Source organism: Carex rostrata, chromosome 19 (assembly GCF_964058835.1).
Source record: "Carex rostrata chromosome 19, lpCarRost1.2, whole genome shotgun sequence".
NCBI lineage: Eukaryota > Viridiplantae > Streptophyta > Magnoliopsida > Poales > Cyperaceae > Carex > Carex rostrata.
The window spans coordinates 9300953-9324755 of record NC_135936.1 but is presented as its reverse complement, the minus strand read 5'-3'; the positions used below and the strand labels follow the sequence as shown (position 1 = coordinate 9324755).

At 33.9% G+C, this 23803-nt stretch overlaps 1 protein-coding gene across 1 annotated transcript; it reads left to right on the top strand.

Moving 5' to 3' along the window:
• Positions 1–5198: 5198 nt before the first annotated feature.
• Positions 5199–8665, top strand: LOC144571275 (alpha-1,3-arabinosyltransferase XAT3-like). The gene is made up of 5 exons (XM_078320508.1): positions 5199–5667; positions 5801–5893; positions 6650–6988; positions 7134–7732; positions 8085–8665. Exons 1-5 carry the CDS (start codon positions 5538–5540, stop codon positions 8376–8378), a joined length of 1455 nt encoding a protein of 484 aa, XP_078176634.1. The 5' UTR covers positions 5199–5537; the 3' UTR covers positions 8379–8665.
• The last annotated feature ends 15138 nt before the right edge of the window (positions 8666–23803 follow it).

Here is a 23803-nt window from a genome sequence, read left to right as displayed (position 1 = left end):
GATTCAAACTTTGAAGCCGAATTAGTGGTTTTGACTTAAACTTTGGACCCAAACTACTTACTCAATTCCAAAATTTAAATCTGAGTTTGTTAGTTTGTAATAATCTAGAAGTCAATAATACGATAAATTATCATAAAGCTTTGTTCATGAATTGAATGTTTATATCATTTTGTTGCCTTGAGTATTATTGCATTTATGGATCATTTCGAGTTCATGACTGAAATTGTAAAACTCCATAATATAGATAATATATACTCTTAATCTTAAAATGTCACTAACCAAGGTAATTAGCAGGAACACTAATTACTGTTATAAGGTTAGTATGTGGATTAAAAGATGGTTAAGTTTTACAAACCACCTGACACGAGATGTCATTTTAATCACATAGATACATGTTCTAGGAACATGGTATTTGACAGACCCCGAATGAAACATTAAATAGAATTGTGTTCGTGTCATTAATGTTTTCATTCAGTGTCAAAGTTCTAAAGTATGAGGTATTTATCGTTCCCACTAAGAAATATATATGAGTAAGTGTTATCTAACGCTGTCTGTAAAAAACAGCCATAACGGTAGCATTTCCATATGTATAGCTTAGCTGAGGAAGTGATAGTCTGCCAAGAATACTATTTGTCCCTCGTATCTCTATACGAGCTATAGCATCACTGGGCCCCTTGATAGAGTTAGATTATCTGCATGCGGTATAATTACAAGAGTAATTATATTTGATAATCTACTCAAGATCAAGAAAAGATACAGTTAACAAGGATGACACACATCTACATTGAAACTGATCTGATAGCTATGAGACAGAAGAACAGACACAAGTAAATAGTTTACTGGATCGTGATATTGTACAGTACAGCATCATCTGTGTAATTGGATGGTCATGATGTGTTGCCAGACGCCACCCATGATTATAGAAGTTAAAACAGTTTTAACTCTGTTTACCAACATAACACAGATCCTATTGGGTCACACCATATAGGAGCTACTCGGAGAATCTTACTGATTGATTATAAATTGATTATAATTAATATTAAGATGGTTATAATTAATTATACGTGATATAATTAAATTATAAATGTCATTTAGAATGACAAGCAGAAACAACGGTTAATTTATAAATGTACACGTTACGTTGTATAAAAGTTACCGAACAACAACCGAAAAGAAATATAATTGTATATGACAATTATATATATTTGATTTGGATTTTAATTTGTTAATTATGGATTTGAATTATGGATTTAAAAGCCCAAAATAATCAAAGCCTTAATTAAAATTAAAAGCCCAAAGTCAAAGCCCAAAATCAAAGCCTTTTACTATTCATCCTTAATGGGCCAAGGGCAAAATCGTCTTTTTTACCTTGGTGCCGACTTCCCATGTGTTGACATGTGTCATGTGAGGTGGCAAGGGTATTTTGGTCATTTCACATGATAAAAGGATGAGGTGTCAATGGCTTTTGGTAAATAGATTTGTTTTGAGGGGTATTTCGGTCTTTTGCGAACCTCCTCAAAACTCTATAAATAGAGGGGTAGGGGTAGAGAGAAAGACTCACTAATTCACGTGTTAATCTGATTACATCGTTAATCGGTATTTCTCTCTTCCTCGATTACGGTTTCGGTGAATAGTGTTTTTGCAGAATTCCGCGGTTTACGGTATTTCTGGCAAAAGAAATAAATCGCTCTCCGGTTAGTCCTGGTGGATAACCAATAGAGGTATCACACGTGTGATTCTGCGAGTCGATTCCATCCCTGGTGAGGCTCTACTCGCTCGGTCTGCATTCCAACTGAGATTTGGAATCAAGGTATAAATTGTTATATTAATCTATTTAATTTGTAAATAGATTTAATGCTTTAGAAAATCAATTATGGAGTAGATCTGTAAATGAATTAAATGAGGTTTTGATGCCGAAGGAATACTGAAGGTAGACCGCCTTGGAAGGTTTCCTGACATACCTCGTTTAATTTTTAGCTTAACTTAACCGTAAAATTTTTGTTTTACACACTTCCGCTGTTAAGCTAAACTAATGGGTTTGAACCGTTCTACAAAACCCAACAGAGTTACCCACTCAGTGCATGCTAAGCCATAAAAAAATTCACATACTAAATCTATATTATTATATTATTTAATAATAATTTCTAAAAATAAAAATTCTTTATAATTCTACGACATTTTGTAGCAAATTTTTTTTTATATTTTAAATTTTTTTAATCCATTTTGCACATTAAATTGGTTATATTGAAACTCTCATCTTCATAAGTTCACATAAAGAATACCTTGTGATATTCTTATTATTAATTTTTTTATATTAATTTATATTCATTGTAATGATTATTCTCTAGATAAATTGTGGTATTATTAATTATTTCATAAAAGATATTGGATTGTATTTTTCTATCTTTGTTCATTATGTGAGTTAATTTTTCGACATTTAAAAAACTTTCTATATAAGTTAGTCTACACATATTAATAACAATTGATTATTGTAAAAACCTTCATTTGAGAGTTAACAAAACGTGACATACATAGATTAATTAGTTTTTATAGATGACAGGGAAATGAAATGGAGGAAATGGAAAAATAAGGAAATAATTTCATTGGAAGAATAGAAGATAGCTAAGGATTTATTCAATTTTAATGTGATAAATCATGTGGCAGTCTGTGTGGTGAGCATGTTTTTAACTAAATTTAAACTTCTACACATAAGATAGATGTATATAATCAAAAGAAGATAGATTATGTGATTGGAGGGTTGATATTCAATTTGAAAATCCATCTTTCAATCTCAGCTGTTGGAGAATGTGCGGCCACAATAGAAAGCATGACAGTAAAAGGCAAGCAATAAATAAATAAATGTGTGATTGTATCCAGGACCCAAAGTATTGAAGCTCGGTCCAAGAGAATAGATTAATCTAATATTTAATCTGTCTTTGTAATTAGCAGGCCTTATCACTAATCTAATCAAAAGCAAAAGTTGAATTAAACAAACTAGAGTAGCAGATCTTGCTCCTTTTTTTAATCATTGAACTGCCATTGTTGCTTTTTAAAGCAAAGTATATGTCTGCTCACTTCTCCTCCATTATTGTATTTGTACCTTAATTGGTGCCAAGCTGATTTAAGAATTTTTAAGAATTAAATTTGAAGCTTTCAGAGAATATTTAAGAATTTTTATTATAGTATGAAAGGAGAAGAAGACGAAAGGAAAGGAAAGGATATATAGGTGATAGAACAAGGCACCTTGTAAACACGGTCCAGGTGGCGATTAACAATAAGAATAATTATAACAATCCCCTCAACCCTGTCCCCCCATTTAACCCCGCACTCTCTCTCTTCAAATTAACTCCCTTAATTGCCTTTTATCCCCGCACTAATTCCTCTAAGAATTTCCATTTATCCCCGCATTAATTATTGCCCTTTAATAACAATCCCCGCATTAATTAACAATCCCCACATTAATTATACTGTCCTCTAATAACAATCCACGCATTAATTATACTATCCTTTAATAACAATTCCCGCTAATAAATATTAATCTGTTTATTGATGTTCAAGAAAGTATTTATCATTGTTCTGACAAGTATTTATCCTTATGTCTGAGAAGTATTTATCATTGTCCCTGACATATAATACTTTGATTTGATTAAACATTACTTATTGACAAGTTCAAGAACAAAGTTCAAGAAAGTATTTATCGTTGTTCTGACAAGTATTTACGATTATATATGGGAAGTATTTATCATTGTCACAGATGTTTTACTGTAAGTTGCAATTATGCCTGAGAAGTATTTGTCCATGTAACATATAGTATTTATCCATATATCATAAAGTATTTATTCTTATATCTGAGAAGTATTTATCATTGATATTGTACTAAAAGTTGCAATTATGTCTGATAAGTATTTATCCATGTAACATATAGTATTTATCAATGTATCATAAAATATTTATCCTTATGTCTGAGAAGTATTTATCATTGGGTGAGGGGATTGTTTATTTAATGGTCCCCAGTTTTGTGGGGACAATCCAGAAAAAAAGGAAAATTTGTGCGGGGATAAATGGCAAGTATTTATGAGGGGATTGCTTATTTAATGGTCCCCAGTTGTGCGGGGACGATTCAAAAAAAAAGGAAATTTTGTGCGGGGACAACTCATAGGTTGATTTATTCTTTCCTAAATAGAGATCATTGCATAGGGATTAATACTTTGCGAATTCAAGATAAATACTTTGATGCTTCAAGTTAAATACTAACAGTTTCTGCGGAGCATTAATGACTGGGCGGTCCCCCCCATGATATTTTTGGCAGTTTGTGCGGGGTTTTTTGCGGGGATAGACCTGCGGGGATTGTTATCAGGGTCCTAACAATAAATAGTAAATACATAAAATTTATGGTCATGACTTTAATTCTATATATAAAAATATTGCACATTAAATGATAGAAGAGGACGTTAAAAGACGAATCCATCCGTATTCTCTGTATTAAGTATTAACGACACGAGAACGAGACTCTTTTAATAATTATTACTATTGTGGATTTAAATTAGACGACTAGATCTTAACTCAAAATTTGGAGGATGCGAATTTAAAAAGATTATTAGAATTTAGAAGTGTGTTGGAAAAAATAATATTAATTTTAGAAAATTCAAAATAGTTTCGTTTTGTTTAACAACTCATGAGTCATGACTATGACTAGGCTTGTAAGTAAGTTAATTTTATTGTAATTTGTTTTTCATTAATTTTTGACTGTCTAATTTTATATTAAATTAATTTGTAAATTTATAAGTTATGTATGTATGTAAATACATAATTCATGAGTAGGTTGATCTTTACGGTTCTAATCATCGTTTAAAATCAATCTGATAATTTTACTTGATGAGCTTAAAAAGATGCTAGTTTTGCTTTATAAAATAATATAATTGAAGTCATATATATTTTAACCAAAATATAAATATTCGTAAAATAACTTTAATTCCAGACAATGTTGGCAGATGCCGAACAATTTGCCAAAGAAAAAGGGCTAGCGACGAATTTGGGAAGCGAAACTTAAGAAATCCAGGAAATATCTGTCTATATCTCTATCTATCTATCTATCGTATTTTGTTCAGAAAAAGCACGGGACCTGAAAATTAGTATATAAATAAGAAACAAAAGAGAGAGAGAGAGAGAGAGAGAGTAGAACCCAACTACATAACTAGTCTCTACTAGACTGCTACATGGCATTATGCAAGGAGAGATAGTATTAGTATTAGTAGTGGTTGTCTCATAGTCAACCATCACCACCTGTCCACCTCCATTCATCCATCCCTTATTGCCTTTACCCTTCTCAACCTTAATTACACCCATTACCTATACCATAGAAATATAGAATAGAATAGATCAATAGATCCATTCAAACCTTCCCAAAATTAAAAATAAACAATATAAATATAAATAAAAATAAACCCCAAGAGAGACAGATATAACTAAGTGAGAAGAGAAAGGAGAAAGGAGAAAGGAGAAAGGAGAAAGGAGCAAGGAGCAAGGAGCAAGGAGCAATGAAAGGATCAAGGACTCCATTGAGGACAGAGGCAAGGAGGTTTGGAAATGTCAGCCTCATCGCTCTCATGCTTCTCTCTCTATGCATTCTCTCTCTTATCAGAGCTAGGTTTGCACCTTATGGCAATGGTGGGTTTCATTTCATTTAATTTAATTTCATTTCCTTTTTGCCACTTTCACTCTCACACTCTTCTCCACATCTCGCCACTGTATGTTTATCTCATTCTCATTCTCATAAAAGACTTGTTCCAAATCCATGCAGCCAAAACAGACAAAGAGATCGATACAGCTGCCGACGAATTAAAACCCACTTTTAAGAGATTGACTGTTGAACAACCCACAGAGACCCAAACAGGTATTTTCCCCCCTCTAATTTTTAAGTTTTATCTACCCAAAATCTTGCATGCAAACAATTTCGACTTAATTCGGTTATATTTTCAACGATCTTGCAAGAAAATGCATGCAATTACATTTTCCATTTTTTTTTTTTTTTTTTTTTTAATCCATCCTTTGGTTCTCTCTTTTTGTTCATTGGATTGTACTGAAATCTGTTTGCTTGAAGCACAGGTTATCACCATCTCTATCCATTTAATTATTACAAAAGCTTTGTATTCTCTTTGTAGGGATCTTGAGAAATAGCAAGCTTTACCAAGTTTGCCTAAATTTGTAGGAACTTAATTTCTTTTTCCATTTTTGGTTGCCTGGAAAAAAGACGTAGACTAACTGAAAACTATTTTATACTCTTTCTCCCATCATAACTGAAAAAGCACCATACACCTATTTTCAGCAACATTTTTTGCAACTTACTCAAATGCATGAAATTTTTTATTTATTTAAACTCCACTGTAAATTACAAAACTAGATTACTTGCTTCATCCCTCCAATTTCCACTTCCTCACTCAATTACACATTCACATACCGACCCCAATTTTTTTCTCCATTACCCAATCCACAAAATTATCTGCATTTGGTCTCAAGTTTAATCGCTCTAAATACCAGAAATTTACAATTCCATCACTCCAAATTCACTTAATAATCCCCAGTACTCCACAAATTCGACAAAAATCCAAAATTTTTACAGTCTAACCCTCACACTTTCTCATAATTACAGTGGAGGTAGAAAAAGAAGAAGTGGATTTAGAAGAGAAGTCCCACACCGACTCGGCCTTAGCTTCAGAGGTCGACCTGAGCAAACCGACATGCTTCGAAACGAGCCGCCGATCGGACACGTGCGAGGCACGTGGAGAGGTTCGCGTAGAGGGGGAGGCGCAGAGGATTTTCGTCCGTCCGATGACGCAGGAATGGAAGATCAAACCCTACTGTCGAAAGCACGACTCGTTCGCTCAATCGCACGTGCGCGAATGGACGCTTTTGCCCTTCGATCACGTGGCATCCCCGCCAGCGTGTACCAAGAACCATTCCGTCCCAGCCTTGCTCTTCTCTAACGGAGGTAAAGACTAAATAATAAAGAATGTTCTAGAGAGACTTATTCAATAAATTTGCTTTTTTTAATGTTTCAGCTTTTTTGTGGTTATGCCCTTTTAATATTCTGATTTCTGTTTGGATCCCTGGCAACTTCTTTTCTTTTCCAATAGGTTTTACTGGCAACCTGTTCCACGATTACACTGATGTTCTGGTACCGCTATTCATCAGCTCGTACCACTATCACGGGGAAGTCCAGTTCCTGGTAAGCAGCCTGAAATCATGGTGGATCAACAAATACATTCTTATCTTTCAACAACTCAGCAACTACGAAATAATCGACATAGACAATGAGAAAGACGTGCATTGTTTCCCACAAATCACTGCGGGCCTTACGTTCCACAAGGAGCTGGGCGTCGATGCATCCAAAACCCCAAGTGGTTACTCTGTTGTTGATTTCAAGAAAATGTTGAGGACATCGCTCGGGTTAGAGAGAGAGACAGCTGCCCCGAGCGGGGACCAGTGGGATATCAGGAGGAAGCCGCGTCTGCTTATCATTTCTAGGAAGAATTCGAGGGCATTTTTGAACGAGAGGATGATGGTGGATATGGCCATGTCGCTTGGGTTTGATGTCAGAGTGGGTGAACCCGATATCAACACAGATGTGGCCAAGTTTGCCAGGTTGGTAAATTCGGCTGATGTAATGATTGGTGTGCACGGTGCAGGGTTGACTCATATGGTCTTCTTGCCAGCTGGTGCAGTGCTTATTCAGGTATTTGTTCACTCACAGATACAAAGCTTTTAATTTCCTTCTAAACATTAGTTTGTATTTATTAGTATAAATCAGTCTATAATCTCAACAAAACCCAATTTCAAAGGAGAAGAAAGAACATCTATGCCATTCTCAATTCATACTAGGATGGTTATTTTTCTTCATTGGATGATTAGCATTATCAGTTTTTGCAAATAGATATTTTTGTTTAATGCCAGCTAGTCTGGAAAACTAACTGAAAAGTTTTATTGTTTTATTTTCCTCAATAACGCCCACAGGCCTTGTTACTCTTTGATGTAAATGTTAGTTAATTAAGAGGGAGAATAACACGTGTTTTGGTATAACGTAACAGGTGGTACCTTTTGGTGGTCTCGAGTGGTTGGCACGAGGCACGTTTAAGGAGCCGTCAGCCGAGATGCAGGTACACTATCTCGAGTATATGATACAATTAGACGAAACTACACTAAGCGAGCAGTACCCGAAGGATCACCCTGTATTAAAAGACCCGTATAGTATACACAAACAAGGCTGGGATGCTCTGAGGACCATCTATTTGGATAAGCAAAATGTGCGGCCACATTTGGGAAGACTTAAGAATACATTATTGGAGGCGCTTAAGCTTTTACCGCATGGACGGAGTACTTAACTCATTAACTAGGGTTAAAGGGTGGTGTTTAGCTTAGATGAGGGGTAGGTTAAATCTTATTTTGGTAAATTTTCGTCTTTTTTTTTCTTTTTACTTTGCAATATTCATTTTTATTTGTTTAGATCTGTAAGAAGGTTTGTGTTATATTTATGTATAAATGCATGCAGAGAAAAAAAAAAATTAAAGGTTTTATTTGTTTTTCTTTCCTTTGATTTTCCCGGTTTCTTTACAATAATGATGTAGAGGTGGCAAATTTACAACAAAAAAAGTAAATACATTTTCAATTTGGTCCACCTTATGGGAAACATTTTTTTTTTTAATGAAAACACCTTGTGGAAACATATCATGGAACTTGTAAACAACTTAATTTTAGAAATTTTGCATGGTTCGCAGAAACAAAGAAATTGACGAAATGTTGGATTCTGGAAAAAGAAAATTGAGCAATACCTTAGTTTTGAAATTTTTGAGAAATAAGAGGAAATTTAATGGAAAATGCTACTTATTATTCATAAACATAAATTGAAGCAGATGTGAAGCTTAATGTCAGAAAGAAAGTTACACTTTATGTCGCTATTAGTGAAGATTGTTCTTGCTATCTGAGGGATGAGGTGTTAATATTTTTATAATAACCTTTCTCTATCAAAGAAGATTAGTTGGTTAACTTAACGCTCCTTCCTGAAAACAAATGGTCAAATGGAGCAATTCAATTCTTGTAATGTGAGAGAGAAAAGATCGCAGTACACAATTAATCACAATTAAATATAAGCTAGAAGATCTTTTTTATTCAGTTGTTGTTGGCTAAACACATCCACCAAGGCACCAACAGGCAACAGCTAGCTCTGTTAAATGTCAATAGACAGACCCCTATTTCTAATTCTAGCCCTTGATGCACAAAATCGTAATATACTTTTCTAAGAAATCTCTCCAAAAATTGATATTCAACTCTCTTTTTCATGAAGATCCGACTTATCACTTATGGTTGGCATGTGAAGCTAACAAAGAAGAAGAAGACATTTAATAGCGAGCAGAAAAATACAGACTGATTAATTGGTAATCAACTGTTTTATCAGCTAATAAAACAGAATAATAAAGAAATGTGCTTGGCTGAACATATGCACATTAACCAGCAGTAAATTCTATTGGATCCTCTCAACGACCTGAATCAGAAATCCGACCCAATACGGTGAGCTTTTCACATTTTCACAGTATGAGACTATGGTCTATGAGTGGTGGGGTGGTACATGATATGACAGTAAAGCATAAATGTGGAAGCATCTAATCTAATCTCTATATATAGGAAAGGAAAGGAAAGGAAAGGAAAAGAAAGGAAAGGAAAGGAACATTATGTTATGTGCTCTTGCATGATAAATTATAAGTGGGCCCCAACCTGCCTCATGGTTATGGACCATTTCTAATAGTATGAGTATGACCCATGGCCATGGCCATGGCCATGGACCTCCTGTTCTGTGTCTCTGACATCTTAATTACAAGAAAGCGTTCAATCAAAGATACAAAAAAAGAAGAAGAGAGAGAAGTATTCCTTTTTTTATCTTTTATAGTGAGGCACTTGATTACATTCTTTACCTTTTCTTAAAGGATGGATTGATTAATTGAAATAGCTAACATATTTATTACTATACTATATATTTTGTTTCATTTCATTACGGCATGCTACACAATTTCCATAAAAAATATTAATGTTGAGATCAGATGCTCAATCAAACATGGCACGCTACCATAGCATTTTTGTCCCAGAAAGGAAAGCCTAGATATTTTTATTTGATGCCCATTAATTAAGACGTACGTAATTTAATACTAATTAATCAACCAAGTCTCTGAGGTACAAATTGTAACGCCTATCTTTGCAAGAATTAATTAGTTCAAACTTCTAGAGCTATAAATACACAAGTACTTTTCTCTCGGTGTATTTTAAGAAATGCCATGTGCCATTTCAGTCTGTCCTTTCTCATCTGGCCGTTAATTTTGATAAATTCAAATATATAATGTTAACCTAATTTGAATGCACCATCATGCAAAGATAGGCAAAGCCACTTTCAAAGAAAAAGTCATAACCAGTATTTACAATTCAAAATAACTCTAGAAAAAGAATTTACCCGTTCTGTTGTATATTCTAATGGCCATTTTTTTTTAATACCCAAAAAATAAAATTACTAAAATAACCACTGTTCTAGTTTCTTTTCACTTCTATCCAGATTGCCTGGCCTGTGGGCGATCCAGATCTGTAGTGAACTGCCTGGGGCTGGGGCAGTCCACTAGGGACCTGACCGCCCACTACCCCGGCAGTCCACTTATTCATGCTATTTGTCTCGTGAAGACCCCCACCCTGTCCCTCTCTCTCTGCTTCGTTCTTGCGCCAGAAAAAAAAACCTAGCCCTAGTCGCTCCTGCCCCAGCTATCTCGATCAGGTATCTCGATAGTTTGGCTTGGATGCTTTCATCCCGGAGTACCCGCTGATGGGTGAGAGCAACACTGAGAGGTTCCACCAGTAAGTACTATCTACTTAATTTCATTATCACTTTAATATTGTCAAGTTTCTCGCTTTTCTAATTAATTGCTCTTGAAGAACGTCACACACTAAGCCTAAAGTCGACTGGAGCCAGCGTTTCAGCTTGGAGTACGACTGGGCTTGACATCTGGAGCAGCACTTATGGAGTCCACCATCTCCTGAGTCATTGCCTACTGGTCCCGGGGATTTGAGATATGTCGTATGGTACCAGAGATGAGGCATGTCATCAGTCTACCTTACGGGCCATTATGGCGACATCCTTCGACGTAGACTGATGGATGACTCATCTAGGTCTTACATGCCTTGGGGTCCAATCAATCCTCATGCGGTAAATATAACTGAAACCTACTTTAATTAAAAATTGCAAATTTTAATTACACTTATTGTTGTGATAATCATGAAAATATGTTGTGTGTAGTTATTGACAGCTGTGAGACAGCCTAGTGTGCATGGCGAGGCATGCTGGGCGAGCGATAAGATGCAATATGCTCCAGCACTCTGCACCAATTGTGGAGAGAGGCGGTTGGGACGGCCACCTCGTTGGCATGCTACACGATGCTGGAGAGAACATCAATTGGCGGGAGATAAAGTCAACACCGTGAGATTCGGATTATTAGCGAGTCCCTGTCTACGGCGATGAGATGCCGCCATCTTCTACAGGTGATTAGAAGTTAATATTCAAAGTAGAACATACACAATCATTTTATTTTCCTCGAATTCTTTGATCTAACTAAGTTAACATTAAATTATGCAAATGATGACTCAGGTTGGGCGTTCCATAATTGGGTGTTGAATACCCAAGGATGGGATGCTTATAGAAATTAGCATGGAGTTCCGGTAGAGATTGGCCCGGTAAGTCGAGCTTTCTATTATTTATAGCACAGTTCTTTGTATGTAGCAAATCTAACATTATTTAAATTTAGGATGAAGCACCTCGTTGGCAAGCTGATCTCGATTTTAGCATGGATGAGATACCTCCAGGAGATACAGATGCGGGCGTGCTTAGCTCCCACAGACCACGATATGGAGTTATGATGGAGCATGACTACGATGCTGGTGGGAGTGCATCTCAGACTGTAGATGGCTTTGCTTCTGCATTATTTGGCACGTCGCTTCCTACCACGTATCCACCAAGCTGGGAGCAAGATCTATGGGAGATGCGTACACAGCCGGCTGATGCAGAGTCAGCTGGTCCATTTGGTCCATGGGCGGCCAGTGCAGATAACCAACCTTCCTCGGTCCCTTCTGTCTATTTTACTTTTCTAGTTGCCGTGAACACGAGTCTCATTGATTTTCTTTATAAGCTCATCTATGTTGGTATAAAGTTACCTTGGGCAAGTTCCTCATTGTGTACAACACGAGGACTGAAGTAACTAATGTTTATCTCTTCAAAAGCTGTAGTATCGTTGAATGTGGAGACCGGATGGCTATTCCCCTGACCTCTAATTGGAAATTTGTCTTCTCTGGGTAAACCTAGTTCATTTGCATCACCATCTGATAAGTCATCAGATTCCCAAACCTCTTGGTATTCATCCCCCATTTCCATTTTCCTTTCTGGTATGGCATCAATAGCACAACATCAATATCAATATCAGTTCAATTAATGGGTACCGGTCCTGACTCTGGTATGGTTGGAAATCTGGGGATTATGGGTGCCTGTCTGGGTGGTGGTGGTGGTGGTAACTTTTCAGTAAACTTAGTGGAGTTGTGGTACCCCTGGTTTTCATAACCGGAGTCATGGTACCCTTGGTTGTCATAACTGGACTCATGGTACCCCTGGTTGTGATAACTAGAGTCATCATACCCCTGATTGTCATAACCTGAATGTCCATTTTGGGGAACCCTAGAAGGTCCAACCCCAGCACGGCGAACCTTCTTCGAATATAAGTCCATTATGGGGAACCAGCTACTTTCAAATTGAGTGTATACAGTACTCCACAAATTCGCATCTGTTATAGGATACCTCACAAAGTAAGGTCTACCCCCCACCCCACCCCTTTGTGTGTCAATCCGTGTAGCCAATTCTATTTCATACCGGTTAGGATTTACAGTAGTCTTTTCGTATACTAGTTGCTTAAGTTCATAAAATGTGGTACTTTCATTAACCTGGAAGCCAAATGCGGCATCTTTCGTAAAATACACGCCGTATGCACCCTTAATTAGCTTGCCGCCGTATACACTGCAACTAACATTTTTCCTTCACAACCTACATTTAAAAAGTAATTAAATAAGAATTACAGAATAATTGATTGATTGTAACTAGCAATTAAACCTAATTAAAATATTTCGGACTTTCTTTGCCTATCCTATATATTTAAGGCATGTTTGGAAAGATATGGAATATGAGGGCTTTGACATTTGAGTTATTTTTACCCTATTTTAATTGTGTTTCAGATATATGAAATACTTTAAGGGTGTATTTGAATGCATACTTGAGTTAGTGAGAATAGTGAGCTAACTCAAATTTGAGATAGTGTGCTAATCTAATTTTCAGTTGAATTAGTAAAATAACATGCTAATTCACAAAAAACAAACAAAAAATAGTCTTTTTTTGCTAACCCAAACATATCCAAACGTAAAATAGTAGCTAATTCAGGTTAGTACTATTCTTTGCCTCATCCAAACGCACTCTAATAGTGTAAATTAATCTATTCCGGCCAATGAAAAAGACATTCGTCCTTTATTTTATTTTTTAATACAATCAGAATATTCTATTGCATTAGAGAGATACTTTAATTTACTTCTTATTTTTATCATATACAAGTTCACCACAATTCCTAAATTTATTTATTTCTTCCAACCTTTTGCCGTATTTTTTTTTTCTTACCATCTTTTCAAAAAGAGAGAAAAAAAAAAGGATTGACATATTTTTCGTATTATATTTTTACTAGAGACTGATCTCTGTGTCCCACTCAAAGCAAGCACACAGATATGTATTACACTTTGACATGACAATGTGAAAGATGCTTGGTTGAACAATACATTGAGAGTGAGTCTATGGTACTATGCATATTACGATTTGGCACCGTGCTACGGTTCTATATTCGAGTTTTCAAATTCTAACGGTCGATCCGAACCGTTCATCTTGTTCTCCATATTAATATGTGTTTGGAGACCAAATTTTACATTTTTTGAAATTTTTTTACTATTTTTTTAGATTTATTGAAAATCACTGTTTTTGGATGGTCCAGAATTTTCAGATCAAGTGATTTTCTAAATATCTAAAAAAATAGTAAACAAATTTCAAAAAATATAAAATTTGGTCTCCAAAAACATATTAATATGGAGAACAAGGTGAACGGTTCGGATCGACCGTTAGGATTTGAAAACTCAAATATAGAGCCGTAGCACGGTAATAACCCGTGATATGCATAGTACCATAGACTCACTCATACATTGATCTCTTAAAAATCAAAATTTATAACAATGGGACACCATATGGATTGCTAGAAATGAAATGGGAAAATTTATTTAATGAAGTCAAATTGATAGTGAGATTATTTAATAAGATAAAAATTGAGACAAGAAACATGCAAAAATGTTGCTTCTTCTATACATGATGTTTTGATAATAACTTGAAATAGGAATACTAAAGTACCAATTTTAAAAGACAACAAATTTGTTCACATAAATTTCTCCACAAACAACGATAAAAGGAATTAAATGCACCCGAAATTGAGGTCATCGGCGCTCAACGGTCACCGAAAAAGTAATAAAAAAATGTGAGCAAAACTAAAAATTTTGAACTCAGATGAAACAGGTGGGGAAATTAAGAGATGACATGAACATGACTCTCACATGAATTGTCTGACTCTGTTATATACTTGATGCGCTGCGTTTCATGTGACTTCATCTGTATAGCTATTTGTGTTGCATTCCCCTGCTCTTTATGTCCGCGCTATGTTCATATGTATGTCGTATATATGAATAGATCAGCTAGCTTAACCTTTTCAAATAATGATTAATGAAATCTATAATTGTGTACCCGTTACTTGGATGAACAAAATCCATTTTACAAATCGCCACTATAATATTTATGCAGAAGAAGAAATATTTATTTATCGGATAATGCTATATTGTTGGTAAAGTGGGAGAAATTTCAAGTTGATAGTGATTAATTTAACTTAAAAATGCATTTATATGGTCACACTCACACCTGTATAATTTCTTTTCATGAAACCCAAATTGAATGAAGTTGTAATGGCCCACGTATTTTTGCACCACCGACGTTTTAATGTTGACACTTGACATTAATTAAGGATGATTCTTTCGTTTTTGCTACATGCACAACAAGTACTTTTTTGTTTTTGTTTTTGTTTTTGTTTGGGTAAGGCTAAGGTGTTATGGGTTGCATAGAGACCTACGGTGCTACGGTTTAATATTCGAGTTTTCAAAATTTAAATGGTTGATCCGAATCGTTCATCTTGTTCTCCATATTAATATGTGTTTGGAGACCAAATTTTACATTTTTTAAAAAAAAATTTTACTATTTGTTTAGATAGGTAGAAAATCAGTTGATCTAAAAAATTCAGCACCATTCAAATATTTAATTTTCTATCTATCTAAAAAAAATAGTAATTTTTTTAAAAAAAAATGTAAAATTTGGTCTCCAAACACATATTAATATGGAGAACAAGATGAACGGTTTGGATTGACTGTTTGAATTTTAAAAACTCGAATATTGAGTCATAGCACCGTAAATCTCTATACAACCCATAGCGCCTTACCCATTTGTTTGTCGACAAATGTTTCTGTTCAGTATTTAGAATGTACGAGGCAAACCAAGATAGTGTTTTCGTCCTTTTTTCATGTCTAACTCTACTTTCAAGCTTTAAATTATTATTATTATTATTGAGCAAAACTAGAGTGTGATGTGCTTATTAAGAGATGTTAGAGAGCACACCTTCAAAAGACTATCGGATTGACTTCAAAGTACGAATCTAAACCGTTGAAATCCAAGTACTTTGTAAGTGATGCATGTACATGCAAAATTTTTAAAGTTTCGAATTAATTTAGTACATGATCAAGCGGTCAAAAAATGATGAAAAAGTTAATACATAAAACAATTAAAAAATAACTTATAAAATGTTTATTGTTTTGAGTGGTTTATCATGTACTAAGTAAATTCGAAACTTTAATATTTTTGCATGTACATGCATCACTCACGAAGTACTTGAATTTTAACAGTTTGGATTCGTAGTTCGAAGTCAATCTGATAGCCTTTAAGAGATGTGCTCACCAACCTCTCTTGATGAGCACATCACACTTTAGTTTTGCTCAAATCATATCATGATTTCTTTCTAATTAAGATTAATATAAGCCGGCGACAAGTAAAATAGAACTCTTATTATTTTTTATTATGACATTATAATGACACTGTTGAAAATAAGTAGTGTTAAGAGCCAATAATAGCCTCAGAGGCCCTTAATAGAACTCTTTTATTTAGGAATTAAAGAGAGCAACTAAATTTGATATATAAAGTTACTAACCTTTATTTCTTTTATAAAAAGTTACCATTTATTTCCCAACAACTCTTTTATTTCCTTTACCTATATAATAGCCACCGTATAAACAAATCATAAGAATGATATATCGTTTTCTCATTCCTCTTCTCTTCTCTTCTCTTCTCTTCTCTCATATTACAAAAAATATCAGACACATAGGATAAAGTAAACATACTCAAGTTTATCCATTTATCATCTCATTTTTATTTTTCTATTATTGCAACTTTCGAGGAAATTTAAAAAAAAAAAAAAAGTACAATAGTATCCGACAAGAACGCAAAATGCTGAAGCATTTCAATACAAATCAGAGCCGAACAATGATAAAAATAAAGAAATAAGTACGACTTTAATATTTTATTATTTCTAACTTATCTTTTCATATAGAAGAAGTTATAACATAGCTATTTCATATCGAAATCGGCAAACTACTCCATTTATTACAAAACAACAAAAATGCGAAAACCCCGGCCTAAAAATAGGGACCTAAAATGATAAAACAGAAAAAGATGAGGGTCTCCGCACAAAAACATTTCTTATGGCCTAATTTTAGGCGCACAATATTTGTCTTTATTTGGTACTATGACATAATACGCCGTAAGAAAAAGTAAAAAGAATAAAGTAATAATGAGGGAGCACCTCTATTTTGACTAGAACGGTATCTTGGCCAATTCTTCTAAAACCCTTGACAGCTCATCATTTTGTTTCAGCGTGCAAATGCCACGTGGCCATTAAAATTTTTGGTTTTTCTCGGGACTAGACAATGGATTTTGTTGGTCTTTTGACTTGGTCAGACCAACCTCGTAAAAAAATAAAATTAAGTGATTATTTAAATTTAAAAAAAGTTAAAGAGCGACGCTTCAAAAGCCAAGTCCAGTTTCTTTATTTAACCAAGCAAAACAAAAAAAGTTAGAATGAGACGTGTTGACAAATTCCTATTTTGATGTTCACCTCTAGAAAAAGGTTTGAAGATTTTTTTGCTATTTTTTGAAGTTAATTGGTTTCAATTGCTGGAATTAATAGCTTCATAAATATAGATTTGAAGTACTGAAGTGGAATTGTATTATTATTTTTATTATCTCTGTTTAATTGTTGTAGAGGTAAGGTAAGGATCCTTTGGCAATACAATTTGTTTCTTAATTAAATTATTCAAATAAATTTATATTTGAAGTTGACTGAGTTTAGAGTACCGTTACTTTATCATCTAAATAGCTTGACTTTGAAGAGTTAACGTTACTTATTATTTTTATTTTTTATTCTACCTAAGCAAACGATAAATATTTAATTATATCTATCTAGTCTTTACGACATTATCACATTGTTTCTCAATTGAATATCCATCAAATTAATTATGTCTTTTTTTTTTAAGTTGACTGCTATTTCAGAACTATAATTATATTGAAAAACAAAAAAAATAACAGGAAATTTTGCCTACTATGGATACGCAACTGAGAAACAAACCATATTATGAATTATCAAAAGGGTTGTAAAGCTTAGACATTTATGGTAACTAAAGTTTCATAATCCATTCTTAATAAAATAATAGTTTTTGCTTTCTATTTATAGAAAGTAGTTACATTACAGAAATAGGATTTTTTTTTATATAAACATAATTAATAAATGGAAATTTACTAAACCAACATGATTACTTTTTTTTTTCAAAAACCACACAGACTGAATGGCCATTTCAGTCTCCACATTAGCTTTTCCCCTAGACCGAATTGGTCATTCGGTCTCACCAATTTTTTCACTTTTCCACAACTGCAGCCACAGAAGATCTATTTTTTTCTGCATACCGAAATGAGGACTCGATTTTGCCTCAGTTTTACCCCACACCGAGATGAGCATTCGGTCTCCAGAATCCCTTTTTATCCAGACCGAATGCTCATTTCGGTCTCCATATTTTTTTCACCTTCCCCCAGACGCGTCCCTCTTCTCCTTTCTCTGCGTGGCTCCTTCCCCCCATTTTCTTCTTCCTTCCTTCTTCCTCTTCCTTTCTTCCTTCAACCAATTTTTTTTAGAGTAAAGATACTGTCCCCCCTTTCCAGTCCCCTATCTATCCCCCCCCATTAATGGTTTATGATAGTTAATTAATGCAATCATTAGTAGTCCCCCGCTAACTATAATTGAAAATCCCTCGCTGAATTCGCTGAACTTCAAATTTTCCTTCTCCACGGCTTCCTTCTCCGAGTCTCTTTCTCGGCGTGGTGCACTGTCGAGATCCGGCGAGGAGAGTGTGGTGCACCGTCGAGATCTAGCGAGGATAGCGTGGTGCACCTTCAAGATTCGACGAGGAGAGCGTGATGCACCATCGAGATCCGACGAGATCCGACGAGGAGAGTGCGGTGCACCATCGAGATTCAGGCGGGAGAGCATGGTGCACCATTGGAGGGGTCCATGCTAGCCCAGTGAAGGTTGTCAAAGTGGAACATATGAATACTTTATTAGTTAGATATGAATACTTCATTTGTTAGATATGCATACTTCATGTTAGATATGAATATTTTTTGGAAGAGGTGGGGGTGAGAGAGATGAATCTGACTTTGAATTTTGAATTGTATAAATTATTTCAAACATGTATGAATACTTCGTAATCGTCAATATGAATACTTCATTTGTATAGATATGAATACTTCTTTATTTAGATATGAATAATATATAGATTCGCTGTAGTGGTCCCCAATCTTGGCAAATGTTGCTTTCAGACGGTTGCGGTCCCCAATCCAGGCTGTCACAAGACGTTAGCGGTCCCCCTGGTCGTTACTGTCCCCTCCAGCTTGTGTTTACATATGACGAATGGTTATGATAATAAGTATGAATACTATAAATTCGTAGGTATGAATACTATACGTTTTGACTATTAATAAAATAGCATTAATCTTGCTCTTTGCTGGTAGTTAGCACGTTTTAACTATTTTTTTGTCTTTTAGTGCGGGGGACAGATAGGGGACTGAAGTAGGGGGACTGTTAGTCGATCCCTTTTTTTTAAACTCTCAAAGTTTGTGTAATTTTTATTCTAATCACATAGGTTTATATAATTTTGAAAGGAAAACAAGAAGAGCTTCGGATTTACAAATTTCGTTAGGTATGTGTTTAATTATTTTATTTTTGATAAATAATCCGAAATTATGAATAAATGGTTTATGTAGTAATTATAAATAAATTATTTATGTGTAATATTTTCTTTTTGTAGTATAAATGGTTTATGTGTATTTTTTTTAGTAGTATAAATGGTTTATGTAGATGCATGTACTAATTGTTGAATGAATTATTGATTTGCATGGTTTATGTGTATGTAGTTTTTTTAGTGTTGATGCATGTAGTAATTGTTCAATGATTTATTTATTTGCACGATTTATGTGCATGTAGTTTTTTTAGTGTACATGCATGTATTAATTTTTGAATTATTTATTAATTTGCATGGTTTATGTGCATGTATTTTTTTTTAGTGTAGATGCATGTAGTAATTTTTGAATTATTTATTAATTTGCATGGTTTATGTGCATATATTTTTTTTAGTGCAGATGCATATAGTAAATTTTGAATTATTTATTAATTTGCATGGTTTATGTAGATGCATGGTTTATGTGCATATAGTTTTTTTATAGTGTAGATGCATGTAGTAATTTTTGAATTATTTATTTATTTGCATGGTTTATGTAGAAGCATGGTTTATGTGCATGTATATTTTTTTTAGATGCATGTAGTAATTTTTGAATTATTTATGTAGTAATTTATTTGCATGTAGTATAAATAAATTGTTTATGTATATTTTTATTTTTAGTAGTATAAGTGGTTTATGTAGTATAAATAAATTGTTTATGTGTATTTTTATTTTTAGTAGTATAAGTGGTTTATGTAGTATAAATAAACAGTTTATGTAGTAATTTATTTGTATGTAGTTTGCATGTAGTATAAATAAATGATTTATGTAGTAATTGTAGTATAAGTAAATGATTTATGTGTAATTTTTTTTTAATATAAATGACTTATGTGTATTTTTTTTGTAAAGTAATAGAATGCATGTTAATATTGAATTGGATTTGCATGTTAATATTTTTTTGTATGTATTTATTTATATTGTAGTGAAAAATGGAAGATGAAATGCAAGGTGAACAACATTTATTGAAGTTGCTTCCACATCAACATAAAATACATGTGGCGAATACGAGGATATTTGTTTAATATCGGTTTGGATTTAAATTTGCTTATTAAATTTTTGAATTCGAAGTTTAATTTTTTGTTGAACTTTTTTTGTATTGCAATTATTGTTCCAGCCTAATTTCCAACTGGGTACTGGTAGTTGCCAAATGGGAGTTAACTACCAAGAAAAGATAAAAGAAAGTTTGAAGAATTTAGGCCTGTATTAGATGAAAGATGTCCATCATTGTCTGATTGATAGAGGGTTGATCACTGCTCTCGTTGAGAGGTGGAGGCCCGAGACGAATAGTTTTCATCTTCCGGTGGGTGAGTGCACAGTGACATTGGAAGATGTTAGCTGCAGTGCTCACTTAGCTGTTTGTAGTTCAAAGAAAAGGTGAGACCGAATGGCCAATTCGGTATGGGGGAAAAGCTAATGTGGAGACTGAAATAGCCATTCGGTCTTTGTGATTTTTGAAAAAAAAGAAGAAGAAGTAATTATGCTGGTTAAGTAAATTTCCATTTATTAATTATAGTTTATAAAAAAAATTCACAGAAATATCAGTCAATTTTAAATTAATTTTCTTTCAACTACAATTTGAGGAAAAAAACTTAACCAAGTGAAAACTTGCTAAGCCTAGTTCCTTCAGAATTCAAGATCATTGAAGTCAGAATTTCACGAAGAGTATACAATTCAAACAAACAACATTGCGCAGCTGTTAACGTCTAAAATAAAATAAAGAAAAATTCAAAGTAGTCTCTGCATCTTTAATTTAACAATTAACTTGTATTTCAACTCCGAAGCAAGAATAAAAATTGCTTTGTGCTGCATGATTTAAATTTGGTAATAAAAGAGTACAAAGGCATCCAATACATTTATTTTCTTCATCCAAACATGAAACGCCTCAATACTTCTTTCAACAGTCTTGAGAGAGAAGGCATTTTTGGCTGGATAATTGAATATTTTTTCAGCTTGTAATTTTTAGGGAAATACGATCTTGTCTACATTTGATTATAAGAGGAGAATGAAGAAAATTTTATTGCATTTTCAAAGAAAATTGGAAGAATTATAGGAATAATTTTCTATTCGATCAGTGCATTAGTTGGAGAGAGAATGAGAAAGAGAGAGACAGAGAGTGAGACTGTGAGGGAATAAATGTGTAATAAAAAAAAGTATAACTAATACTCTTTTAAAAATGTGAAAAATATTTAAATTCACATAACAAAATTTTGTATCTCAATAAAGAAGAGTACAATACAATAATTGAGTGGAATTTTGTTATTTTTTGTTTTTGTTTGATAAAGTTTATAAAAGTTAGACAGCGGTCTGACTAGACGTGGGCCCAATGGTATCCTTTGACAGGCCGAAATCTTTTGTTGTTTTCTCCAAATTCAAATTAGAAGAAGGCTCTAGACGAGAATCATTAAACACTAAACAGAAGTTGATATCCAACCTTAATTATATGCGAGCATGTATGTATATGTGTGTGTGTGTACATACACACACACCAGCTATTTTGTTAACAAAACAAAGCGGACACGCCAACGCTGGTTGAATCCAATGCTATGGAGATGCATGTGTTCCGGCCGGTACTTGAAATTTTTTACCATAAGATAATTTAAGGACATATTTGATTCTCATTAGGTATTATTGTAATTACAACAAAGAACTTTGTTAGGAACTTAATTTCTCATGAAATAAGTGTTATTGTCTTGTCGTCTTGGGTCAATGGCAAGGTCGACACAACAACAATACCGCGTTTCAGCAAAATCCACCTAATAGCTTATTAGAAGAGTTTACACGTGTGTGCGTGTCTACACACTCAAAGAATTTATTCCAAGTGAGCACTGCACTACACTACTACAGTAAGAGGCCGGCCACCTGCCCACCTCTCTGTGAATGTCATTCTATTATGACATGATCTTATGAAGACTGGAGATCTCCTGTGCATTTAAAACTGGAGGTGAGTTTTCCGATGAGTTCCTTGCCACTTGCCGCATCTAAATTGACAGCCTGAACCTGAACCTGAACCTCAACCTGAAGAAGAGAATTTACATTTAATTTGATTTGATAACAGTTTGGTTCTGATAAAGCAGTTCACCAGTAACAACTGAACAAGTTAGAGGCTTCAAGCCACAAGCTATGCACAACAGCACAATGCATTCATTCAAACAAACAGGGCATCATAATATTGGAAGTGAAAGGGTATATATGAAAATTGTTCCGGCTAGTAATAATTGCGTAATATTTTATATATGTGAATAATAAATGGGGGTGTAGGTTGGATCTATAAATGGTGTGGCATCTTTTGAATCATTTTACATGCCTATGAACTATGATATGAGTCAAATCACATGGCTAATACGTGTACTCTTTATGCATGTGCTTCGCAAAAGCCTAACAAATTCATCATGTTGATTGGATCATATCAATTTTTTTTTTAATCAAGTCCTTATTTCTATGTTATTCTCATAAATGGCATTACGTAATTTCCTTCTTTCATTAATTTGTGTGAAATTTGTCGAGGTCAAACCACTTCCTTTTCAAATAAAGTTATGAGCTATTAATTAAGTTGTTGTTTGCTTGCAACCATATATTTTTTAGTTTAATATATTCTACTAATTTCAACATTGATTTCTGGAGTAAAAATAGGGTGTTCTTAAGCTCACCAATGGATTGATAAGATTAATTTCAGAATCTCTCTCGAAATGACTTCAAATAATATATTCAAATCATTGAAACTGATATACTTCATGGATAATACATTTAAATATATCAAATTTATTAATTTATAAATTAATTTAGTTTAAAGTCAAACAGTAAAAAAAATAAGATTTACAAGTTAATTTTAATACGTTCTAGTTTTTACATCTTGGCTCTATACTAAATTAATTTTAAAAATTATAAATTTGATATACAAGTACATCACTCGTAAAATAGATCGATTTTAACATTTTAGATTTGTCATTTCTACTCTTGATTGCTGTATATACCTTGTATAGTTGTATTCCCCCCAAAAAACATGATTTCTCCATTTTAGTTGTGTTTTTTTTTTGTTTCGAATACAGCTGGAAGAGTTGGTCAGGTAGCATGTTTTATAATATAGAAATCTTAAAATTCAACATGACAAACAATAGCTGTAAATAGAATCCACTTGTTGGTCTTTAGATTCAGACAGCTCTATCAGGCCTTTATAAATTATTTATCAAGGTCATGTCATGAAAGAGAGATATACAAAGACACACACACACACTAT

Bases quoted from the DNA above. Each gene is read 5' to 3' on its own strand.
- LOC144571275 (XM_078320508.1), top strand. From the start codon at position 5,538: ATGAAAGGATCAAGGACTCCATTGAGGACAGAGGCAAGGAGGTTTGGA. The intron at 5,668-5,800 runs GTGGGTTTCATT...AAATCCATGCAG, and splicing joins GTTTGCACCTTATGGCAATG to CCAAAACAGACAAAGAGATC. The intron at 7,733-8,084 runs GTATTTGTTCAC...ATAACGTAACAG, and splicing joins CTGGTGCAGTGCTTATTCAG to GTGGTACCTTTTGGTGGTCT.